Source organism: Lissotriton helveticus, chromosome 1_1, assembly GCF_964261635.1.
Source record: "Lissotriton helveticus chromosome 1_1, aLisHel1.1, whole genome shotgun sequence".
Taxonomy (NCBI): Eukaryota; Metazoa; Chordata; class Amphibia; order Caudata; family Salamandridae; genus Lissotriton; species Lissotriton helveticus.
In genome coordinates, this window is record NC_136057.1 from 1683879294 (window position 1) to 1683900145 (window position 20852).

The following is a 20852-nucleotide window of genomic DNA, read 5'->3' on the forward strand; positions in this document are numbered from 1 at the left end:
CCACTTTGCTTATGACATCACCTTTATCATGTACTTCACATTAAACATGTGAACTTCAGTCCCACTAAAAGAAATAACCATTAGTAAATGCATTTTGGTGCAATTACACCTCTTCACCTCCAGGGGATGCCCTTCTCCAGACATCCCCAATTCAGGCATTCACTCCATGAGGCACTTTTTAATGCACCCCCCGCTGTAGAGCAAAAGCTCCAGCCCAGGAAATGGTGCAATCTTGGCTGAGCCTTCGAGGGGTTGTTTCTTTTAGGTCCCCAGGGTGGGACTTTTCTCTTCGTGCTGGGGGGAGACTGCGCTTCTCTAGCAGCTCCCCCGGCACCTTTGCAGTTCTGTGGTGGTGACCCCATCCTGCTGGGGCCACCACGAGTCGAGAAAATGCATTTCATAGTAGTGGCTCCTCTGCTGCTTCATGGGGAGCCGCGATTCTGCAGCTGGCGGCTTTGCCGCATCTTCAGTCCTCGTGGGGGGCCCGGTCCCACCCAGACCCCCAGGTGACTGTATGCGGCTCGGGGAGCCCACCCGCGGCCGCTCCTTTGGTTTCCCGGGGCCAGGTCCCACCTGGGCCCCTCGCACCTCCTTTGATCGTTCTGGGGATCCCGGTTCCACCTGGGGCCCCTGCATGCCCATTCGGTGGAGGGCAGCCCGGGGATCCTACCGCCCGCTTTGCTTCGGGCTCGGGGGCCCCCACCCTTCACATCAGCGGGGGCCAGGTGGGCTCCTGGCCCCCTTCTGGTAACTTCCCGGGGGGGGGGGGGGGGGCAGCGACGGCACCCTGGACTTTGCTTCCTCCTGGGGCAGCCCCTGGAACCTGACCCACCCCAGGGGCATCTCTGAGACCAGCGGCGGAGCCCCACGCGCTTCGTCGTCAGTCTTCTTAGGGGTGAATGGTCTCCTACCTTCCGGGGGCCATATCTCCGCTCCCGGGGGTCTGATCTGCTCCATTTTCGCATCTTCTTGCTCTTGGTGGCCCAAGCCACTGGGAGCATTCTCCTTTGCCTTCCGGGTCTCTAAGAGGGTGCATTCTGCTGGGAGCGGCATTCACTGGCTCCCTGCGCCAGCCTTTTGCCTGACTCTCCTCCTTGTCCTCTCTTCCCTGCTTCTGCGCACCAGTCCTGGGCTCTTCTTCTGGCGCTGGTAGGGCCCTGGGGGTAGTCAGGGGTTCCTCCTTCTAACTGCCCAGCACGTTCCGTCTTAGCAGACCACACCCCAGAGAGAGAGCTTCTCTTCCTGTGCAAACACTTTTTAAAAGTTGAGTAGGGGTCTGGCAGAAAGTCTCTGCTGGTCCAATCAACCAGGGACACATCACTTCCCTGCCCCTGCTCCCTCCTTGTCCAGCCTCTGGGTTTGTTGAAAATGGCGTTGTCCAGGGTCTCTGGCCACATAGTCTCTGCAACAAAACCTCTCCCCCCCCCCCCCCCGCACCCCCCCCCTCGCTGCCTTCCCGCCTTGGTGCAGCCTGGTGCCTGGCACCCAGCAATAGCTGCTGATGGATGAGCCTGTAGTCCCACCCATCTTTTCTTCCTGGAGAGGAGGCCTTAGCTTGTGGAAGAAAGGTTATCAATCCATCCAGCTGAGGTCAGCCCTCAGCCTGGCCCTGGTTTTGACTGACTCGGAGACATGTGACATTTCTGGATGATCCAAAAGCAGGACAAATATGACTTTTTGACTCTGCAGAATACTCCTTTTCACATCCGCTACTGTGGACTTTGGTGCGTGTCTGGAATCTGTAGGCCTTATGAAAGTTAATCTAGCACATGGGCTCCACATCCCCGTAGGGGAATAATGAAGGGAAAAACAGTAACACACACTGACTTTCCCTGGCATGTTCCTTCCCAGTGTATAAACCCTATCCCATGTCACCACCCAATTCTGCACAAGTCCTGCCACCCCCTTCATCTTGTAGCTGCTCCCGGACTGCACACACTAGGAATCTCCCATGCGCAGCCCCTACACGTGTGCACACGCATGCACACATGTGTCTGCATGTACCAGCCTGGTGTCCCTTACTCCAGCTGCTGCGCAGTGGCCTGATCATGCCACGGGGACACCAGTAAAATCCCCGTGCAGTCTCTTACATCTTGAGTTCACTGTGGGTGAGTCCCAACTTATGAGGCTCCCCCACAGTAAAAGCTCAACAATTAGGTGCTTAAAAAGCAAAATATCTGGGCTGCCCATAGTGTCAGAACCACCTTCTAACAGCGCCAGAATGAGTAGAGTTGAATTGTACAATAGTGGAACAAATAAGTGCCAACAGGCATTTCCTTTGTTGTGTGCATGACTTGCATGGACCATATTATGTGGGTTTCCAGTCATGCTGTTCAAAAAGTGAATATGCCCGTCTTGCACATTGCTGACAATGCTCATGAACATTCAAGATAGTCTTAGGGCCTGATTTAGAGTTTGGCGAAGGAATTACTGCATCACAAATGTGATGACCGATATCCTTCTTGACTTATCGCATGTGCATACTATGCTATGGCACTAGTAATTAGTCGGATGGCGATATCTGTCTTTTTTGTGACTGAGTACCCCTCCACCAAACTCTAACTCAGTCCTTTAGTTGCTTACTTATGCAAGCCAATAGCATGATTAATTTTAGAATGGATTATTATTTTAATAAATTATTTCTGGGACTGGCGAGCTTTCAATTGGTTACTTATCGTGGTTTATACCATCTTTCAGTGCTACTTGCTTTACCTGGCTGTAAATCGTGGGTTTACAGGGTAGACACCGATGTGCCACAGTAGGAAATATTTAATGTCATTGGGTTTTGAGGGTTCATTGGGGTAAGGTCGGCTTTTGTTTCGTGGTATTTTAACATTTATTGCTGGATGACCCTCTAGCTACATTATTGTCCAGAAGAATTTAAACTGTATGATGTGGTTTCCCCCATCCCTAGATAAGTTCTGTACGTCAGTGCAGTTCGAGTGTCGGAACCACCGCTGTATTTCCAAGCACTGGGTTTGTGATGGTGCTGATGACTGTGGAGATGGCTCAGATGAGGACAGCCGCTGCCGTGAGTACATTCTGCTTTTTTCCCTTCTTGCTCCCCCTCGCACACAATGCACTATTTCAGTTGAGTAGGTACTGCACAGTACGTGTTTGTGCCACCTTTGAAAACTGAAGAAATCAATCTTATATTAACAACCTCCGAGACCCACCCAGGCTTCCTGATAGGGAGGGAGGCAGTTGCGTGAAATACAACTACTGACTGTTGATGTAGGAATAGTACTCGTTAGAAAAGAGAAGCGGTTCAAATTTCTGCTTTTTAACTTTGTTCTACACCCTCCTCTTACATGCCTTCCACAGAAGAAAACCTTGTGTAGTTTGCATAAATTGGTGTTCTGTAGAGAGGTCAAGAGTTGTTTTAGAACGGAGTTTAAACTCGCCACTTGTCCGCTTGTATAGAATAGAAAGACACGCATAAAGAGCCTTCATTTATATCAACAGGAATCTTGGCACAAGGACCAACAAAAACAGACAGTAACAATGAAATGAGCAAACACAAAAAAGAAACCTATTAGTTAAGAAAACAAATATGTTTTATGGTCTTATCAAAATGACATAAAAGCGACATGACTGGTTGCTTTAATCCGAAATGCAAGTTTGTTCCAGAGTAGTATTCCCAAATGACCAGATGCTGTGACTCCCATTCTTGACTTTTTAATCTGCTGTGGTACAAACCTTAGTTAAGTGTTGGAGTGAAGCTCTGTGTGGCTGGTGGGACTGAAATTGAACCCCTGAGGGCGATTTTTCAAGCCTGTTGAAGGTTTGAACATAAGGCACACAGGGCCTGTGACCAGTGTGAGTCTTTTCCAATGCTTTAAAATAAACCCTAGTTCATTCTTTCCAACACCTTTTGTAAGCACAATATCAAAACAATACCTTCATGAAGATTTCTAGTGGTGATTGAATTTGTGGTCGGAGCTGTATATGAAGCTCACGTTAAGCATATCTAGGGATACAGTAATGGAAAGGTCTGTTTTGGGATTCTAATTCTGTATCAAAACCCAATTTGTATAGTGTCTTCCTCCTTATTCTAGGGGCAGGTACCATAGAGAAGTTCTCAACAACCACTTTTAATCTATTTGTGCAATGTCCACCGACGCCACTTGTTTAGGAGCTTGTGTCTAAAGTGTTCCAAGAGATCATGATTCATGCCTGACTTCTCATCCCCGCAGACACTACAACCTGCAGTCCAGAGTCTTTCCAGTGCCCAGGAACCCATGTGTGCGTGCCACGCCGCTGGCTCTGCGACGGTGACAAGGACTGCCAGGATGGAGCAGATGAGAGTGTCAAGGCTGGCTGCAGTAAGATTCTAACAGTCTGATGCCTGGCTTTTTTTTATCAGGGGAAGTCTACCTGTTATTTGTTGTGCATGGAACTCCTTGATTGTTAATCAACATGTAATTTGCAATGATGAACCAGTCTTATTCTTTCTCCTCCACATTAGGTGGGCTTCACAAGCTTGTAAGTAGCTACAGATGTATTCCTGATAGGCTGCGAATCTCTCTGAATCGACGTTTTGCCTTCTAAAACGCCACTGAACTTTAAATCATGTAGGATATCTTATGTAGATTTGTCATTCAAATTTGTCTGCCGTGAATGAGTTTGCACAGACACAATAACTCTTGTCTTGTGCAAGTTAGTGTTCTGCAGTCTTTTAATTGGCTTGCCTGTAAACATATGAACTTGCAATTCAAATGTATTTTGCTAAACTAGCTTTTCACAATTATATTGAAAAAATTTCAACAACTAGAAAAATATCAAATCAGTAATAGATAATACTTGTGCCAAAGAATTACGGAATAAATGTTAAATTAAAAATGCACATGGTAGGGTTTTCCCCAACTACACAATCCTTCCCCAGGAAGGATGAAGAAATCTCCTGCCCCTTTCATCCGTGACTACTAAATCTTCTGAGTTGTTAGTCCCCTTTGACACCAGACTCTGCTGAGATAGTGAGCTACAATTGTTATTTTACTTACTTTTGTCATCAGGCCCAAATGTTCGCTCACTGTCCAAATCTCATTAAGTAAGGGGAAGGGCTTTAGCTTGCATCTCCTCCGTCTACTCTGAGGGACAGAAGAGAAAATAATAATAATAATAATAATCCACATTTGTATAGCGCACAATCACCCGTTAGGGTCTCTAGGCGCTGGGGGCTGTCGGGAAGATTAAGCAAGCTATTGCCTAGAGTCGCATGGTGCTGGGCTAACCTGCCGCCGGACCCGGGGATCGAACCCTGATCCCCAGATTCCAGCGTCAGTCGCCCTGGCCGCGGCGCCACACCTCTCCCACAGAAAAGAGTTTTTTATTCAACATCTGGTACTCTCTAGTGTCAGTTGCTCTATTCTCTAGGTCTTTCATCCACCTACCCACCACTGCTGCAAGTGTGAGGTGCCCGACTTAACCTTTGTGTATTAGCACATCATCTTGATGGGTATCATTTTATTAAGATAACTTTGCAAACCCTGAATTAGTTTCTTCTGTAGAATAGCCATGGTCACGTGACGTGGCTGAGCCTTCTGGCTGGCTTTCTTTAGGTTCTATATTTAGGAACACTCCTTTATCATCTCAGTGTCTCATTTAGTGAGCGATTCTGGGCTTCATCACAAGCAAGCTATGTCGAGTATTACGACACCTGCCCTGACCTATCTGAACAAGTCATAGTCACAGCAAAGCGTATGTCTTCTCAGGTCAGTTACTTTTTAACAAATGCCGATCCTCCAAACAACCCCACCCCCCCCCCCACCCAACATTTTACCTTTCAATGTAGTAAATACATTATCCTGGTACAACTGAGATCCCTCCCTCACTTATGTCATCAGAGGTCGTGTCACACTCGTGAAAGCAGTTTTATTGATTGTGTGCTGAGCTTACCTTTTCATTTACATCTCCCCACCCTTCCCAGATCTCCTAGAGAATATCTCTTGGTTTCGATTTATTTCAAAATGTTCACATCAATATTTATATTTTGATCATTTTAATTATCAACTTTCAAATTTCTAAGTACACTGAAAGAGTGGCTTTTTTTTAAAGGAAATAATTGTAGGTGATTTTTTTTTAAGTGGCTGGCTATATGTGATGAATGTCTCAATGTTCATCAGTGATTGTAAAAGCAGCTGGTGAGTTAGCTTTACCTAGTAGCTGGGATCTTACTTAATGCTCTGAGAAACAATTCTTAAAATAGGGTATGTGTGTTGCTGCTGTGAGATGGTGGTTTTGGAGGAAGAAGTAAATGGCAGCAGATTGGGTAAAGAATTCAAGCTGCAGTGCAGAGAAACATTTAACTTCTATGCAGCAAACACTTGTGGCATGTATCTCAAATAGTGTGAGCAAAAGATAGGAAGTGAAAATGTGAAATAGCCATTACCCTGCCCCTTTACCCCTGTGTTTGCAATAAATGCAGTGTCTCAATCTCAGCCAACTCTCATTAGCCAGTAGCTACCTGAGCCTTCACCTCACCAACAGCATTGTGTCAGAAATATCCTTTTCTTTTTCTCCCGGTTTAGTTTTCAACAACACATGTGATGCACGAGAATTCATGTGCCAAAACAGACAGTGCATCCCCAAACAATTTATGTGCGACCATGACAAAGACTGCACTGATGGGTCAGATGAGAGTGGCGAGTGTGGTGAGTACCGCCCTATCAGCTGCTCCATTGTTACCTTCCTTTCCTATGTAAACACAGCAAAGTTTTGCAATTTTGATTGAATATGGAAATTGTCACGTTGGTGTTTGCCATTGTGTAAACAGTGGTAATATTCTTTTTATATATTGCACTTGATACTGTGTTTTTTGCATGTTTGAAAGTGGATAAGCTCTTACTAGAACTATTGCCTTTAACCTGCTGCTTTGGTCACTAGACATGACTTTGCCTGGGCAGTGGTGTTTTGCTGAGCTCTTTTTAAGGCTAAAAGCCCCCAATATCTGTCAGGTGAGGCAGTTCCTGGTGGTCTCTGAGTAATGTTAAATGCTTACTTCATCACCGACTCAGTGAGTGATCTCCATCATGTTTCTTTGGTTGGGCTCTGAATACTGTTGGGTGTTTCTCTGAAAGATAATCTAAGCATCAATCCTACAAAGTTCTACTCGACATTACTCACTGTAACATTGAGCTTAAGTTGACAGTGCTCACCTCTTATAAATATCCAGCTTCCTCTTAAGCTTGACTCGCCCCTTCCATACCCACCCAAAAATGATTTACTAAGGTAGTCACTTATTGGGACATTGTGGGCTTGCAACAGATGTCCTAGTGAGTTATACTTGCTCTGCCTACGATTGATACCTAGAGACAGCTTTGTTTTCCAAAGATACGTTTATGGACCAAACCAGAATTTGGGGAAATAATGCATCTAGAATAGTTTTATGTGTCAAAAGTATTGTTACAGGTAAGTATGTAATTTATTTTTGTCAATTAGGTTTGAAGTGCACGTGTTGTCATGTGAAAAAAAGAACTTGGAAACTTCCTTCCAAGACTGGTCCAAAGAAGTGAACGATATGAAGAGTGGCTGTTACGATTTTCTAAAGTTCAACGTCGTTTTTTGGTTTTGTCAATTTTTGAGAGGAAGTAAACTCTATTTTGGTTCTTTCACCAACGAAATAAGAGATTCTCTTGGATAGATTTATACAAAGTGTGTAGATTACATTTTCTGCAGCTCCACCAATTCGGTTGTAAAGTGTGTGTGTGTGTGTGTGTGTGTGCGTGTGTCTGCCTGTCTGTGTCTGTCTGTGTGTGTCGCGGCATTCTCCATTCCTGCGAAGTGAGGGGTAAGGGGCGTCCCTCAGGAGGTCTCGCAACCTGGGTGGCTGTCGACCTGGGTTGTGAGGCCACATCACTCCCCACAGCTTCAGAGGACATACTCGGGTGTTTTGTTGGAGTGGCCGAACTTGAGTAGACTGGTCGTGGTAAATGTTTACTCTAGGCCGGTAAACATCACACAAGAGTCACGCACCATCGAGGAACTCTGTCTTTCTCAGCGACATCCCCCAGGGTACACCTTTTTTGGTAGGAGGTGATCTCAATTGCCACTTCGAGCCCCTCTCAGGTTTATTGGATGGATTATCCCAGGAAGAGGATGCTGTGTGGTCGGTACCCCCTACGGTAGCCCCCCCCCCCAGAGCTTGGACTCCTCTAGCTGTCCAAATTACTGCGGGGGATATCGGAACTCATAGATCCATTACAAGCCCGCACACCGTGTTTGAGAGTTATGGCAAATTGATTTTCATTTGCATATTAAAATTCCTTGCCCGGCTGGGCATCAAACTTTTTAGTACCCATCAAGGTCTATATCGTATTTGTTCTTTATACTTGCTCCCTAAGGACCATTGTTCTATATAATACAAGTCAATTCCTGGGCACTGTAAGTGCAGTGATGCCATTAAGAGTATGTGGTGCTGGGAGTTTGTCATTACGAACTCCACAGCACCATAATCGGTACACTAAAAATTGGGAAGTTTGGTATCAAACTTCTCAGCACATTAAATCAACACTGATGCCAGTGTGGGATTTAATGTAAAATTCATGACACTAGACCAACTTCTTGTGACCCGACTGAGTGGCTGCTTAAACAACAACTGATGGACAGAATGCAGAACAATGTCATACATTCACCCCAGTACAGAGATCTGGGCCTAAATTCATCGTTTTTTTGCACTCCACACCACCCCAGGTCAGACATGGCCATATGCAAATCAGCCTTGACCCTGTGCCTCATGGGAACAGTCCAGCCCGAACTGCCAAGCCATGTCTTTCCTGGACCGGAATCAAGCATCCAAGGACCGGTTTCTGGCTATCAGCCGTCATCAGCCCGAATAGCTTGACTCCAGTGGTGTGGAGAGCATGGGACTCACGTCTGAGCATACCCATCCCACTCGGGGTGACAAATGCAAAAACAACAATTGATGGACAGAATGCAGAACAATGTCATACATTCACCCCAGGTGGAGTGCAAAAAAAGATGGATTTAGGCCCAGATCTCTGTACTTTGTGAATGTATGACATTTTTCTACATTCTGTCCATCAATTGTTGTTTTTGCATTTGTCACCCCGAGTGGGATGGGTATGCTCAGGCGTGAGTCCCATGCTCTCCACACCACTGGAGTCAAGCTATCTGGGCTGATGACGGCTGATAGCCAGAAACCGGTCCTTGGATGCTTGATTCCGGTCCAGGAAAGACATGGCTTGGCAGTTCGGGTTGGACCGTTCCCATGAGGCACAGGGTCAAGGCTGATTTGCATGTGGCCATGTCTGACCTGGGGTGGTGTGGAGTGCAAAACAATGGATTTAGGCCCAGATCTCTGTACTGGGGTGAATGTATGACATTGTTCTACATTCTGTCCATCAATTGTTGTTTTTTCATGAGTGGCTGCTTAGGCTGCCACCAACAGACATGTTTCTGGACCCCTGGGTCGAGAGCTTGCTGCTCTCGGGGCCTGAAACAATGAACATCCTGGGACGAGGTGCCAAGCCCCTTCCCCCAGGATGGGCAGGGTTCACGAAAGGGGAACCTTTAAAGGCATGCCGCCTTTGTGAGCCTCCCCAGATCATTTGCTGCTTTCAGTAACTGATCCCCACTGGTTCTACCCTCCACTTTGGGCAGGAGAGCTGGTGGGAAAAACAAGTGAGGGAAAGAGCTGTGCCCACCTCTGCCAACTCCACCCCTCAGGTGGGGGAGGCGTGGTGAAGCACAACTCTGAGTACCTGCCATCTTGAGGATGGGGGACCCAACCAACCAGGGACAGGCTCCTGCCCCCCTCCCACTGGAGGGTGGCACGATATTGGGTGTACCTACCCCAGGGAAGGGACCCATTGGTCCCTGCCCTTTACCTACCTGTAACACCCCTAAATGTAGTATTTACGGGGCACCCTGAACCTTGCTTCCTCAGATTCAGAAACGACAAGAAGAAAAGAAGGACCGAACAGCCGTGCAGCCAGCTAACACGAGGACGATGCCCACTGACTTGGCCCCAGCTCTACGAGCCTGTCTCCCCTCAAACCTGCTCCTGCGAAATCCTGGTGTGTCCTGCAGCCTGCAACATCGAAAACCCCGGAGGACCTGCCTGCCTTCACTTCCAAAGACGGCTTCTCCTGTGAAAACCGGATTTGTTCAAACAGCAACCTCTGGCAGCAGCCAGAAACCGTTAATCCAGCCCACTCTGCACCCGCCAAACCCGGCCCGAGCTCAAGTGGAGAAACACCATGAGGAGGTCACCCCGGCGATCCTGACCCCGAAATCCTGCGACCCCTAACCTGCCTCAAGCCTCCAGCTGACGCCTGCAGCCTAAATCCAGAAGGCCCCCCCTACCCGTGACCAGGAAGGAGCTGGTAAGAAGATCCGACCCCAAAAAGCACCCCTGCACCCCACGGCCTTGTGTGCCCCAACCAACAGTGCCTAACCAACCCTTAACTTCCCAACTTACCTCTCAAAGGGGTGGTAGCACCCAGAAGCTCTTTGTCTCCCTGTCTGCAGTGCTTTTGCAAACTGGAGGTTCTCTATAGAAAACAGGGCGCCCGATGTCGAAACAGCACTGTGCGCCCGGCCGCCCCAGTGTCGCTGAGGGTGCACCTTTTGTGCTACTTTGTTTCCCCATTTGCCCTAACCTATACCCTAGGAGCTTTGCTCCCATAACCCAGTGGCCTGCTTGTCAGCAGCCACCCACCGGACGCCCCCTATCCCCCATTGGATAACATTGGGCCTCAACACTCTGCACCCGGCCGCCCTAGTGCCACTGAGGGTGCAACAAGAGTGCCTCACTGACCCTGGGGACCCCTGAGTCTAACCCCAGAACCTTAGCTCCCACAGTCGATAACTTACCTGTGAACCGATAACCTGTTTTTCCTCCATAGGATAACACTGACAATTTTCTTACAAAAAGTTTCAAAGTGTGGAGTTTTGAAATCTAAAAATATTCTTTAAAAATTGCATGAATAACCAAAACATATTTACTTACCTGTTTGCAGGAAATGTCCCAGTGCTGAATCTATGTATCCAGCACTGAGTTAGAAAAGTAACTTACCTGTAATTTACTGAAAAAGCTTATTCATTTCAATGTACTGTCTTTGCTAAGTATTGTAACCTACTGCATCCCCTGTAAATCAAACAAAGTACAAGTTCTATTGCATTTCAAACTTTTCTACAATCAGCAACTTATTACTGTAAAGTATTTAATGCTTACCTGTACCAGGCTTGCTTGGTTCTAAAATAAAACCACAGTATATTTTTTATACAAAAACAATTGGTCTAGAGTTCAGTTCTTGAGTGTGTGAATTCATTTGCTGACTGACTGTGTGTACATCATATGTTTAACACTGTCCTCTGATACTGCCTTACTGCTCGGCTACTCTACCACAAATAGAGATTACGGTTCTATATAACTTTAACCTCTACCTACCTCTGGGGTCACCTGGACTGTATACCTCAATTTGGTGTAGAATACACAGAGCCTGTTTCCTACAGTTGTTTCTGGTTATTTATTTCTGTGTTTCGCAGACCCTTCTCCTATAATTTGCATTGCCATGGAAGTATTTATAGATTAGTACTTCTGTTTTTTGAAGATTTTTTTTAACTATAAGTTAGTTAATTTTGGTAATCTCTTTTCATATTGATATTCTTTTTTTTTTTTAAACAGATTTTTATTCAAATAGGAAAAAAAGGGACAAAATATAGCCACACTTTAAGTTGCATAACATGTATCAAAGCCCTTCCATCACATTTCGTCCGATCAATTAATATATTAACTGTTGAGAAGGACAAAAGCCGTTTATGCAAAACCTATATAATTGCATTGTTACAAGTCAAGATATGCACTTGTGAATGAAGGATCAAGTCAGTGCTTTGAAGTTTGCCATGTGAGACAAAATGAGCATAGAAAGACAAACGATTAGGAAGTGAGCAAACAAACGTCCAGTCCCTACTCCCCTCTCTCGGAAGCATATCCCCCCCACCCCCCTACCCTCTCCTGAGAAGTTAAGGAATCAGGCAATAATAACCAAACAAGGAACAAAAAGAGACATATCTCAGAAGGGACAACAAGGTAGAAGTAGAGTTCAGTAATGGAACATGTCTGCTCTTCAGGGGAATCGTAAATACAACTGGGGACTTAAGGACAAGGAACATCCAGGAGGAAGAACGCCGCTAAGGGGGCATTTAGTCGGAAGACTTATCTACGCTTTCAGCTTCATCTCCCTGGACGTCTGCCAGAATCATTCATATAGATAGTCTAATCTGCAAATTCCTCATCGGCACACCTCAAATATTCTGATGACATTTGTCCTTCGGTTGTGTTTATGTGCCAGTATTTTAATATACTTTTGCTCTGATTGTATCCTGGGTCTCTGGAGCGAGTAACCTATGCTATACTGATGTCCCGGACACATGTGGACCCTTAATATGGCCACTACTTCATATCTGGATGTGATATCAGGTAGGTATGCAGCTAGAATCATCCTACACAAGATGGGTGAATTGTTAAACACTTTTCAGTGCGAGCCTATGTAAGAAACTGGCTCTATACATACTGCACCAAAGTGAGGTACGGTGTGTATAGAGTCCAAGGGTCTCCAGAGGTTTGGCAGAGGTTAAAGTTAGATAGAACCTTACTCTGTGGTAGCTTTGTCGAGCAGTAAGGCAGTATCAGAGGACAGTGTTGAGCATTTGATGTACACAGTCAGCAAATGAATTCACACACTCAAGAACTGAACTCTAGGCCAATTGTTTTGTATAAAAAATATACTGTTGTTTAGTTTCTAGAACCAAGCAATCCTGGCACAGGTAAGCATAAATACTTTTCAGTAGTAGATTACTTGTTTGAACACAGTTCAAAATTGCAGTGTAATTTGTACTGGTTTTGGTTAGTTTTAAGTAAGCAGTTTGCAACACATTGCAGGTATAGTACATTCGAATAAATGGGCTTTTTTAAGTAAAATGCAGTTAATTACTTTGTAGATTACTTTTGCTAACACAGGGCTGGATCCTAGATTCAGCCCTGGGACATTAACTGAAAACAGGTGAGTAAATGCGTTTAGTTAGAGGTACGATTTTTAAAGAATATTATTGCATTTCAAAAGTTGACACTTGGAAACTTTTTCACACAGAATCACCAATGTTATATTATGGGAGGAAATTCACTTAGCAGGTAAGTTATGTTATCTATACTTTTTCTTACTCAGTGCTGGATACCCAGATTCAGCACTGGGACATTTCCTGAAAACAGTTGATAAAGTGCGTTATGGTTATTCGGCTGATTTTTAAGGAATATTTGTAGATTTCAAAAGTCGACACTTTGACACTTTTTCTCCCAAAAAGTTTCTGTGTTATTCTATGAGCAAAAAGAGGTTATCGTTTTTCAGGTAGGTAATCAGTCTTTGGAGTTAGGGTCCTGGGGTTAGACTCCGGGGTTTCCCAGGGTCAGTGATGCACTGTTACACACTCGGGCGGCCGGGTACAGAGTGTTGAGGCCCAATGTTATCCTATGGAGAAAAGAGGGACACCGGTTGGTGGATGCTGCTAAGCAGGCCACGAGGTTGTGGGAGCAAAGCTCCCCGGGTTAAGCTGAGGGCAAGTTGGGGAAGTAGTTCGCACCAAAGGGGCTCCCTCAGCGGCACTAGGGCGGCCGGGTGCAGGGTGCTGTTTTGAGGTCGGGTGCCCTGTGGATTTCAATGGAGATTCTCCGGGACAAAAACATTGCAGGCTCGGGGACGAGGATCTTCCAGGAGCGACCACCACTTCGAGGGTTTAGTTGGGATGTAGAGGGATGGTTAGGCACCGCTGGGTTGGGCACACAAGGCCATGGGAGTCCGGTGCAGGGGTGCCTTTGGACAGCGGATTTTCTTAACTGCTCTGGTCTCAGTAGGGGGAGGGGTCCTCTCGATTGAGGTTGCAGACGTCACCAGATCTTGGGTCAGGATCGCCGGGGGGACCTCCACGTGGTGTTTTTCCACTCAAACTCGTGCCGGGCTCGGCGGGTGCAGAGTGTGCTGGATATGTGGTTTCTGGCTGGCACCAGAAGCTGCAGTTCAAATACGTCCGGTGTTCACGGGAGAAACAGCTTGGAAAGTGAATGCATGCAGGTCCTCTGCAGTTTGAGGTTGCTGGCCGCTGGACATGCCAGGGTTTTGCAAGAGCAGGTTCGGGGGGATACAGGCCTGTAGGGCTGGGGCCAAGTCAGTAGGCGTTGTCCTCTTGTTAGCTCTGCACGGCTTCTCATCCATCTTCTTCTTTTCTTGTAGTTGCTGGATCTGAGGAAGAAAGGTTCGGGGTGCCCCTAAATACAACATTTAGGGGTGTTACAGGTAGGTAAAGGGCAAGGACCAGTGGGTCCCTTCCGTGGGGTGGGTACACCCCCTAATCTGCCACTCTCCAGTGGGAGGGGGCAGGAGCTTGTCCCTGGATGGCAAAGAATATATGATTTAGGAAGGAGGATAATCATCTATATTGCCCCAGTATTGGTAACTTTCATAGTTACCCATAGCTTGTGTCATTCCCCATCGTCGGAATGGGAGTCTCTGTAACAAAAATAACATAGCAGTAGGTACAAAAGAGGAAAAAAAAAAGGCCTAGGCCTCATTCCCTTTTGGAGCATATCCGCCTCTTTTTGTAAAAGAGACCAAAACTAAGCCTCAGCCAATCGGAAGAGCCTCACCCCATAGAACCCTCCTGAAGGAACCTCAGAGCCTCAGATTTTCTACCGCACGTTGTGCTTAGGGAGTCTCCTTTGAGCTCTGCTCATTTTCTACTCTTTTGAGAATTTTCTTCAGGATTGTTAAGCGTTTCTTCTGAAATGTCTGACAAGGAGAAGAAGGCCCTTTTCAAGTCATGTTCCACCTGTGGCAAGAAAAGGTTGTATGTGGAGGACAGGCATAAGGACTGTATATATTGCCTGTATCCAGATCACAAGGCTGCAGACTGCAAGATCTGCCGCACCTTCTCTTCAAAGACCCTCCGGGACCGTGAGGGTCACCTCCTCACTTGGCTTCAGAAATTGAAGTCCAGAAAAGAGACAGTGTCAAGTGACAGTGAGGACGCTTCTTCAGCAACATGATCCAGAAGGTCAGTCAAAAGGCATCAAAAAAGACCCCCCGTGAGTCTGAGGGACAAAGTCCTGTCAAATCTCCTCACCACGGTGTAAAGGAGAGGGAGGGACCATCTACACCTTCGGCAGTGGTGGACACTGCTTCAACTTTCAAGAAACCGCCTTCTCTGTCATCTGTGAAGTCAGATAAAAGCTCCAAGTCGACGACGCAGCAGAAGGCTCCGTCGATGAAGGCGTCTAAATCCAAGGTGACTAAAGTGGTGCCGTCGGCGGGCTCGTCGACTGCACAGTCGTTGTCGACGGGATCGTCGATGACGGTGACAGCGATGTTGATGGGAATATCGATGGCGGTAGCGACGACGAGGATTTTGTCGGCGATGGTGACGACGACGGTGACGTCGACAAGTGCTTCGACGACGACAACCTTGACGACGACGGCAGGATTGTTGGCGGTCTCGTCGAGACTGTGTCGACGATGCCCATCTCCTCGTCCGTCGACGGTAGCTCTTCCGTTGATGACATAGACGACTGTTTTAGCTTCACCTTCTCCATCGACCACTGTACCGTCGACGATGCAGTCGTTGACGGAGAGGATAACTATTTCCTTGAAAAGGATAACTCCAGACATGACGTCTTCAAGGAGGGTTACCCCCTTGCCTCCTGCTGTGTTACTAGAAGAAGAAGATGAGGAGGATTCTGACGAAGATGATCAGGACTCTTTTGGGTATGCTCACAGTCAATCTCAACTGCTGATTAAAAGTCAGGAAACAGATTCTGAAGGCGAGTTTCTTCATGAATGTTCTTGCCAACATTCTTATCAACGTCAAGAGTCCGCAGGCCAAGAAATGGTGTCTGTTCCTTCCTCACTTTTGGCGGATCTCCATAGTATGCTGCGGGACTATAAAAAGAGGTCCTCTCAAGTTACGACTCGGGCAGCGTCTATACCGGCACTTCAAACTATAACTGCCCCTACAACTCCATTGATGATTTCTCCAGAGTTGCCAACTCAGGTGTTCTCTCAGCCACAAACACCTGCTTTGAATATTCCTTCAACACTAATGGACGTACAGGATAATTCCTCGGATGAGGATCAGAATATTGATAACAGGCCTAATCAGGGCTTAGAGTGGGATGAGTATGTGATCCCGGATCCAGCGTCGCCTAGCCCAGATCCGGTAGATTCCACCCCCCCAGCGGATGTCGGGGGTTTCCATAAGCTGATGAAGAGAGAATCAAGCCGGTTGAAGCTGCCTATGCCTTCCGTACAGACGGAGTGTTTTCTCTATGACTTTAAAGAGCCCTATAGGAAGGTGACCCAATCTAGACCCATTGTGGAGCATGTGTGGGATGAGGGACTCAAGGCTATGAAAAACCGGGATACGGTTATTCCAGTCCTGCCACGCCTGGAAAAGAAATATAAGGCACCTGAAGATGGTCCAGCGTCCTTGACTGGGCAACCTAAACCGGACTCTGTGATATCACAGGCGTCACAGAGGAAGTCCCGCAACCCTTCAGCACCCCTTACAACTCCTCCTGATAAGGAGGGCAGGCGTCTTGATAACGCAGGAAAAAGGTTCTGGTCAATGGCTAGCCTCCTGGTGCGAGCGGCAAATGCTTTGGCGATACTGGGCAGGTATGATCGCCAATTGTGGTGTGACCTTTCACCTTATCTGGAACAACTTCCACAGGAGGCAAAAGGTGAGGCCAAGAAAGTACTGCAAGAAGGGGAAGCGACATCGGCTGAGGTGATAGATTGTGCCATGGACATCGCCACTACGGCTTTTTGAACTTTGGCTGGAGCTGCGGTACTTCGTCGCCAGGGATGGCTCAGAGCGAAGTGGTTCAGGCCGGAGGTCCAGAATAAGATTTTGGACCTCCCTGTCGACGTAGAGGCATTGTTTGGAAAACACATAGATCATGCCCTCCAAGAGATGAAGATAGATACAGAGACGACTAGGTCTCTTTGTACGCTTCAGAACCGGAAAGCTTCTTTCAGGGGTGCCAGAGGGAGGAGTACCACATCATACAGAGGCTCATACCAGCAGCAAAGGTGCTTGTCTTATGGATTAGCGTCGCAGTCGTATCGTCAGCCCTATCATCAAAAGCAAGGTCAAGCCTCGTCTTTCTCTAGATCGAATACGAGAGGGAAACAGAACCGCCAGGGACGTGATACGTCCAGGAGGCAATATGTCTGCTGTACCCACCTCCACGACAACATCTGTAGGAGGCAGGGTGTCCCAATACCTCCGCAACTCGTCTCAGATAACATCAGACCGTTGGGTGCTCAACATAATTCAAAAGGGCCATACCTTGGAGTTCACTCAAATCCCACCTTCCAAGCCCCCTGCTGCCATTCCTTCAAAACATCTGCGTCTCTTGCAGCTCGAAGTTCATCAGATGCTCCAGAAGGGAGCTGTGGAGCTAGTTCCCTTGTCTCAAATAGGGAAGATTCTATTCCAGGTTCTTCCTGGTAAAGAAGACGCTGGAGAAATGGCGCCCTATTTTAGATCTCAGGGAGCTAAACACCTATCTCTTTTCCCAATCCTTTCAGATGGTTTCCCTTCAGGATATATTACGTCTCATCAATCCAGGGGATTTCATGGCCACTCTCGATCTCGAAGATGCATATTTTCACATACCCATTCACCCAGCACACAGGAGGTTTCTACGGTTGACAGTAGCCAAGAGCCACTTTCAATTCAGGGTTTTACCCTTCGGACTTCGCTCTGCCTCAAAAAATGTTACCAAGGTGCTGGCACCGGTTGCAGCTTTCCTACGGAAACATCATTTTCAGGTCTTCCCATACCTGGACGATTGGTTGCTGAAGGCCCCATCCAGGGAGGCTGCGAGGGAAGCAGTCAGCGCATATACGACCCTATTCCAGAATTCCTCTCAACAAGGAAAAATCATTTCTCATTCCGTCCAGGACAGCGCGTTTCCTGGGGGCCATCTTGGACACAAATCTCAACAAGGCTTTTCCATCCTTAGAAAGGCAGGAAAAACTGCAATCCATGGCGCTGCTATTGAGAAGAAGAAAGTGTCTTTCAGTACGCCATTACAAATCCCTTCTGGGGGTGATCTCCTCATGTATCCCTCTAATACCTCACTGCAGATTGCGGATGCGGACTCTTCAGGAACAGCTAGACAAACAGTGGAGGCAGGTTCACGGCTCATTCGACGACAAGGTGGCGATTACTTTTGCAATGAAAAGAGCAGCCTTGTGGTGGACAAAACAAGAACATTTTTCCCAAGGTCTATCCTTCGTAGGCAATCCGGCTCCTCAAGTGGTGACAACGGATGCGTCACTGGACGGTTGGGGTGCGGTGCTTCAGGATCTTCTTGTCAGCGGGCATTGGTTGCCCCAGGACAGTCTTCTTCACATCAACCTCCTAGAACTCAGATCTATCAGGCTAGCACTACAGGCATTTCTTCCACGACTGCAGGGATCGGCGGTTCTCATCCGAACGGACAACACCACGGCCATGCACTACATAAACAAGGAAGGGGGTACCAGATCTCTTCTGTTGTCTCAAGAGGCCCAGAAGATTTGGGAATGGGCTATTTGTCACTGAATATCACTGCAGGCAGAACATCTACCAGGAGTTCTAAACGAAAAGGCGGTCAGGCTCTGCAGGCTATCGTCAGTCAGCCACGAATGGGAACTGAACCAAGTGGTCTTGGAGGAGATTTTTCAACGGTGGGGCAAACTCTCAATAAATCTATTTGCCACCCCGACCAACAAGAAATGCCGGTCTTACGCAAGCAGGCTTCACCATCGAGGGTCATTAGGGAATGCACTTTCGATAGCTTGGTCAAGAGCATTTGTATACACCTTTCCCCCCATTCCAATGATCCCGAAGCTTATCAGGAAGATCAAAACGGAACTGTGCAAGATGATATTAATAGCTCGTGCTTGGCCGAGACCGTTCTGGTTCACAGAACTTCACCTTCTGTCTCTCGTCCCTCCTCTTCCTTTGCCGACGATTCCGTATCTTCTCACGATGTCCCACGGGCAGATTTGGCATCCGGATCCAGATTCATTACACCTGACTGAATGGCTCCTGAGCAGCGAGAATTCAAGAACCTTCTCATCTCAAGTGAAATAAGAGAAGTTCTGTCTCAAGCTAGAGCCCCTTCCACAAATAAAACTTACAGTTTAAAATGGAAAAGATTTTGCATTTGGTGCCGGAAGGAAAGTGTTGACCCTTTCTCTTCTCACACTCATCAACTTCTACCTTATCTCTTGTCTTTGGCTAAGACAGGATTGGCTCATTCATCCATAAAGGTTCACTTGGCAGCGATTTCTCGCTACAGACTCTCTGCATCTGGACCCTCTCTTTGGTCTTCAAGAATAATTAAACAATTTCTTAAGGGCTTGTTCCGAGTTTACCCCTCGGTGAGGCCTCCGTCTACTACTTTTGAATTTAGTTCTCGCACAGCTCATGAAAAATCCCTTTGAACCGATACATAGGACGGACATGAAATTTCTTTCATGGAAGTTGGCTCTCCTTCTTGCCCTCACATCGGCGAGACGCATTGGGGAATTGCAGGCTCTCATAATACAGGAACCTTTTCTCCAATTCAAAAGAAATACTGTGATTTTAAGAACTAATCTGAGATTCATACCTAAAGTACCTTCAGACTTTAATCTAAATGAATCAGTGATTCTCAAGTCTTTCTTTCCTCACCCTTCCACACCAGAGGAGAGGTCACTTAATTCTCTGGATGTGCAGCGGTGCTTAAAATTTTATTTGGATCGCACCAAAGGATTTAGTAAATCTTCACAATTATTTATTGCTTTTTGTGGTCCTCGCAAGGGCCTTCCACTTTCAAAGCAAAGTATTGCAAGATTGATTTCCAGTGCTATTCTATATTGCCACTCAACAGCGGGTAAGCAGGATTAGAGCACACTCCACAAGATCCTTGGCTTCATCTACAGCTCTCTTCGCGAGAGTACACATCAGAGACATTTGCAGAGCTGCGACTTGGAGCAGCGTGCACACCTTTACGAAGCATTACTGCCTGGAATCCTGGACACAGGAAGACGCGGCTGTGGGCCAGGCAGTCTTGAGGACTTGGTGAGCTTTCCCTACTATCCCTCCTTCCTTTTTCTGCACATTTTGTATTTACTGTCGATATAAGTTATTTCAGTATATGATTTACTTCTTCTTTCATGATGGTACGGATACAAACACGTTTCTTTATTTATGTCACAAAATGTGATCACTGCTAGCTACTCTGATACAAGCTATGGGAATCTATGAAAGTTCCAATACTGGGGCAAGAAAACAAGTTACTTACCTGTAACTTTGGTTCCCCTGTATTGGTAACTTTCATAGAAAGCTCAGCCTTCAGCAGATGTTGTTTCTGTTACACAACGGCTACGAAAATCTGAGGCTCTGAGGTTCCTTCAGGAGGGTTCTATGGGGTGAGGCACTTCTGATTGGCTGAGGCTTAGTTTTGGTCTCTTTTACAAAAAGAGGCGGATATGCTACAAAAAGGGAATGAGCCCTAGGCCTTTTTTCTTTCTCTTTTGTACCTACTGCTATGTTATTTTTGTTACCGAGACTCCCATTCCGACAACGGGGAATGATACAAGCTATGGGAATCTATGAAAGTTACCAATACTGGGGAATCAAAGTTACAGGTAAGTAACTTGTTTTCTTCTTCCAACAAGGCATCTTGTAGCATTATGAGCTGAAATCTTCCAGTAGCGATGACTACAGTCCACATTTCTCAACACTTCATGAAAGGGCTGTGATAAAGAGTGTTGACACATCTTCCTTAACTTTTGCTTGAT

The 20852-nt window shown here is 46.7% G+C and overlaps 1 protein-coding gene across 1 annotated transcript in view; it reads left to right on the forward strand.

Moving 5' to 3' along the window:
• LRP1 (LDL receptor related protein 1) overlaps positions 1–20852 on the forward strand; it is a 1472234-nt gene that overhangs the window by 723288 nt on the left and 728094 nt on the right. The window contains 3 exon segments of the mRNA XM_078688974.1: positions 2915–3031; positions 4197–4325; positions 6531–6653. Of these exon segments, the coding sequence (XP_078545100.1) occupies positions 2915–3031; positions 4197–4325; positions 6531–6653 (369 nt within the window).